Source organism: Penaeus chinensis, chromosome 34 (assembly GCF_019202785.1).
Source record: "Penaeus chinensis breed Huanghai No. 1 chromosome 34, ASM1920278v2, whole genome shotgun sequence".
Taxonomy (NCBI): Eukaryota; Metazoa; Arthropoda; class Malacostraca; order Decapoda; family Penaeidae; genus Penaeus; species Penaeus chinensis.
In genome coordinates, this window is record NC_061852.1 from 22868306 (window position 1) to 22873305 (window position 5000).

Genomic DNA, 5000 nt, shown 5'->3' on the forward strand with positions numbered 1-5000 from the left:
CTCGACATTTCAAACAATAAAAACAGTTTATCACTCAAATCTTATATATGATTTGCCAAATCTTTATAAACTGGACATTTATCACAGGATAAAGAAGTATAATTTTGCTCGACATTTCAAACAATAAAAACAGTTTATCACTCAAATCTTATATATGATTTGCCAAATCTGTATAAAATGGACATTTATCACAGGATAAAGAAGTATAATTTTGCTCGAAAAAATTGTGAAAGCAATGTTTAACCAAAACTCCTACTTTCCATGCCTAAATAGGAAGTTGTGATTTAAAGTGACATTTGGTGATGTTAGGCTGAATTAGGTTTGGAGACCTGCTAACAGGGCAAGGATCATTGCGCAGAATTTAATGCTAAACAATTTGTAAACAAAACACAGAACGAACGAGCAGGAAAACACATGAATATGAAAAAAGACCTTTTCCTATTTTACTTCTACAGATTATACAGAACAAGCAATACACCGAGGTATATAAACATATGCTCTTCTGTCAGGTCATATCAGTGATTAGACACATAATGACCTTGGCTAGTTTGTGGCTCCCCATTACAGTGTTAAAGGCCAGTCACATTAGGTTTGGCAACCTTAGATTAAGGTAGAGGGGTAGATTAGGGTAGAATCAACCCGAAGCCACCAGGGAGAGCATTTTTCTGGCAAGTTCAAGGATAAGTGAAATCAGGGGAGGTTACAAGGTCTTCTATTCGACTCCTTTAAGCAGTTGCAGAGCCATCTGTGCGCAGAGCTTCACGGAGGCTTCGGGTTAGGATTGGGTTTGATTAAGTTACCTTAAAAGCAAATAGGATAGGTTAGGTCAAGTTAGGTCAGGAGGCTTGGATTGGACTGACCCAAACAGCTTGTTCGGACAGGTTAAGCTAGGTCAGACTAGGCTCAGTCACAATACATTAGGCCCTAGGCTATATTAGAGTGAAATCCAGTTCAAGCAAGGCGGAGGAGATCATCTCTACTCCAATCTCATGTACTGTTTTCTTCTGAGTTATTTAATGGCTAAACAGCAAAGAAAAATAAACAAAAGAGGAGGATATTCATATTCTACAAAATCTATACAAATTCCAAGACACTCATTTCAATGTATTTCAAACCTGAATCCATTTTCATTAATTTTCTTTTATTTACTGTATTTCATCCTTGCAACTTTATCCTTTTACTCTTGGGCTTGAAATTTGATATAGTGAAGGTACATTATTGGCTGATTATCGAGGTTACAATCTATCAATCAACAAGAAATTATGATAATAATAAAAGACCATCTCTACTTTACTCACACAAAAACCAATTTTGTGCTTAGTTTTTTCAGCAGTGAAGAAATAAAAGGGGAAAAAAAATCTATAAAATAATATTCAATCCATTTAACTTTTATTTACCATTGGGGTTACCAGTTACCCAATTATATCAACATTTAGACCATTCTAAAAATAAGTAAAATCCACGACATAACTATACTATTCTTATTACAAATTTTCCTATAAAACATCTCGTCAAATGAAATACGAATAAGAAGAAAAGGAAGCAAAATCGTCATAATCAATTCCACAAATTAAAAAAAAAAAAAACATACATGGAAACTCAACCTCTCTCTCTCCCTCTCTCTCACGAACACAACACCACAGAAAAAAATATATTTTCTTACGTTATTTCCGCTTTTATTCGTCGAATTCTGCGGTGTGTTGAAAGTGTGGAAGGACTGGGACCTCGCTAAGGCTGCCGACATCAACGTCTCCTCTGCCATCTCCATAATAAGGAAGAGAAAAGCACAAATCACTTACAGACCGTGAAAGGGCTGCACGTCCACACAAGCTCAGGAGGGGTGACTGGGGTGGGAGGTATGGGGAGAGAGGGGAGAGGGTGGAGAGGGGAGAAGGAGAGGGGGAGGGAGGAGAGGAAGAAGGGGAGGGAGGAGAGGAAGAAGGGGAGGGAGGAGAGGAAGAGGGAGAGGGGGAGGGAGGAGAGGAAGAGGGAGAGGGGGAGGGAGGAGAGGAAGAGGGAGAGGGGGAGGGAGGAGAGGAAGAGGGTGAGGGAGGAGAGGAAGAGGGGGAGGGAGGAGAGGAAGAGGGGGAGGGAGGAGAGGAAGAGGAGGAGGGAGGAGAGGAAGAGGGGGAGGGAGGAGAAGAAGAGGAGGAGGGAGGAGAGGAAGAGGGGGAGGGAGGAGAGGAAAAGGTGGAGGGAGGAGAGGAAGAGGAGGAGGGAGGAGAGGAAGAGGGGGAGGGAGTAGAGGAAGAGGGAGAGGGGGAGGGAGGAGAGGAAGAGGAGGAAGGGGAGAGGAAAAGGAGGAGGGAGGAGAAGGGAGGAGAGGAAGAGGGGAGGAGGAGAGGAGAGGAGGGAGGAGAGGAAGAGGGGGAGGGAGGAGAGGAAGAGGGGGAGGGAGGAGAGGAAGAGGGGGAGGGAGGAGAAGAAGAGGGGGAGGGAGGAGAGGAAGAGGAGGAGGGGGGGAGAGGAAGAGGGGGAGGGAGGGGAGAGGGAGAGGGAAAGGGAGAGGGAGAGGGAGGGAGGGGGAGAGAGAGAGAGAGAGAGAGAGAGAGAGAGAGAGAGAGAGAGAGAGAGAGAGAGAGAGAGAGAGAGAGAGAGAGAGACAGAGACAGAGACAGAATGACAGACAGAAAGAGACAAAGAGAGGGGAGGAAGGGAGAAAGCGGGGAAGGGTGGGAGGGAGGAAGGGAGAAAGTGGGGAAGGGAGGGAAGGAGGAAGGGAGAGAGTGTGAATGGGTTAGGGGCATTATCATATATACTTAGTATATTTATATATCCCAGTCATGTTCTAAAATTATCAACCAAATTCCTCTCTTCTCCAACATCCAGATCCAGAACCAAACTAGTCCTTTTTCCAATGTACACATTTTCTTTTTTTTCCGTTTGTAGTTCAGGTAATGATCGACTTTTTCCCTGTGCGGCATCATCACTGTTGCAGATAGGCAAATGAGTTACTATGGTCTTTTTTCTATTAATTCTTATCCTCCATTTACTGGTATATAAACTGACCCTTGGACCTAGTGGTCTGTATGGCTGCATCTATGTGTCTGTCATCAACATCCTTTCAGGATGTGAGCCTTTGGTTACCCCATACATTAAGGTATCCAGGTTTGCCTAGTCCCATGGTTTTACCCTGCAACATTCCTCAGAGGCCTATTGAAATACTATATAGGAGATTGTCAAGGTCTGTATGAGTTGAGGCTGCCTGGTTTGTGGCACTGGCTGGTCTCGAGTACATCCATATTGTCAGCTGCAAAGGCATCCATTGGATCCCAGCTACTACGAAGCTATTGCAACCTGAAAGGTAAAATCTGCGTTCCGTCTGGAAATTTTTTTTATATACAAACCCAGTAGATAACATTCTCATCCTTAGAAACGCAGGGTCAAAGATGAAGTCCAGGATCCTACCCATAACTTGTGTTGGCTTAAGTTCACTGAGAAAAGATCAATATGGTCAAGACTAAAACACAGAATCTTGACTCTGTGGTAGGCTGCCGTATCAGCTTGCCGGGTTAGATGGGCTGAGATGATGAGGAAAGTCTTCCTTTATATGACGAGGGCCTAAGCCACAAATACACAGACGTCGCAAATGTATAAGGCCATTCAGCTCGCAGCCTACATGTACTGATTGAGAGGAGCCTCCTAGCCAGGAGACTAAGCATCATCTCCAAAGTGCAGGGGATTGAGGATCATGATGCAGTGTCATTAAATTTATTGTTCTGGTTGTGTGCAGCTGGAAAGGCTTTTTTGGGTGGTGAATCACTTCTTTTAGAACGATTAATTTCCCTCCTGCTTTGTACCCAGATGTGAGGTAAAAAAAAAAAAAAAAAAAAAAAATTAGGTTGTTTGGTCTTTAATTTTTTACACTGAAAAGCGATGGAAAAAAAATAAACATCTTTAAGCTGATGGTTTTTGCGTTTTCAGTGATTTATTGGAGTTTTATTTTCATACACGATAAGTATGATAAGCTGCTCAAATGTGTAATTATTGAAGACCAAAAGATATATCATAATGCCATGGAAAACAGATGGGCCGTACTTCAAAATTGCTTCAGCAGGTCTATGCAAAAGCTACAATAGTAACGAAAACAGGGATGGGACCAACACATTGTGCTTAAGATGTGTATGTCTTTAGACGAGCCATGTGAGTTAATTATAAATACACGAGTAAATTACAACTACATTGTCTTAATGTTTATGTTTGCAGAGGAAAACGGTACATCATTGGTTTTTCAATGACATGATTAAGTTATACATGCATCTATACATCAACGAGCAAGGGATGGGGTCGGGTTATGTATGTATGTATACATTTGACATTTGCATTGTTTTCCCTGAAATTCTATAGCTTGATTTGTCGATAGATACGAATTTCAGATATGTTTACTTTAATTTGCTTTACGTTTTCATTAGTTATCCATAGGTTTCAAAGTTCATATTCTGTGCCAATTTTTTGATGAATGGATGTGATTTTTTTTTTTTTTTTTTTTTTTTTTTTGTTTGCCAATTGCAGTCAGCCATATTTTTATTTGCAATTTGAATAGCCCTAAACTAAATACACTTAATCATTGCCAAAAACTGATTATAGGAAAGGTTCTCTGCTAGTATTTTTATTTTCTTACGTAGGTAAAAAGAGAATTGCTTAACTTATAAAATAATAAAATAAAATGCGAGTTCCAAGCTATCTATTGGAATTAGTCCTTTGATTAACCTTATAAAATATCAGGCAGCTTTGTGGTCTGTATATATTTTAAGATAAAGTCAGTTGGGAGGCCAAAAATATCACTTTTTTGAATCGCTGGAAAACACAAAATCTCTTCTGAAAAGACTTTGATGAGGATATCATCGACATAAACTGCGACGTCACACAGGTCTCCTAAATCGTCGTTGAGATGGGACACCATACTAACAAACACGACATTACGCCGATCAGTGTAGCTTGGGGCTAATGAGGCAATTACCGGCAAGTCTGAGTGCCGGCATATATTAATTGGGTCAGTG

The 5000-nt window shown here is 41.1% G+C and overlaps 1 protein-coding gene across 1 annotated transcript in view; it reads right to left on the reverse strand.

Annotated features, from left to right (window-relative positions):
• Positions 1-1829, reverse strand: part of LOC125043813 (E3 ubiquitin-protein ligase TRIM23-like) — an 11541-nt gene extending 9712 nt beyond the window's left edge. Inside the window, exon 1 of the mRNA XM_047640125.1 lies at positions 1664-1829. Within this exon, the coding sequence (XP_047496081.1) occupies positions 1664-1768 (105 nt within the window). The 5' untranslated portion in view covers positions 1769-1829. The remainder of the gene's footprint in view (positions 1-1663) is intronic.
• Positions 1830-5000: the final 3171 nt, after the last annotated feature.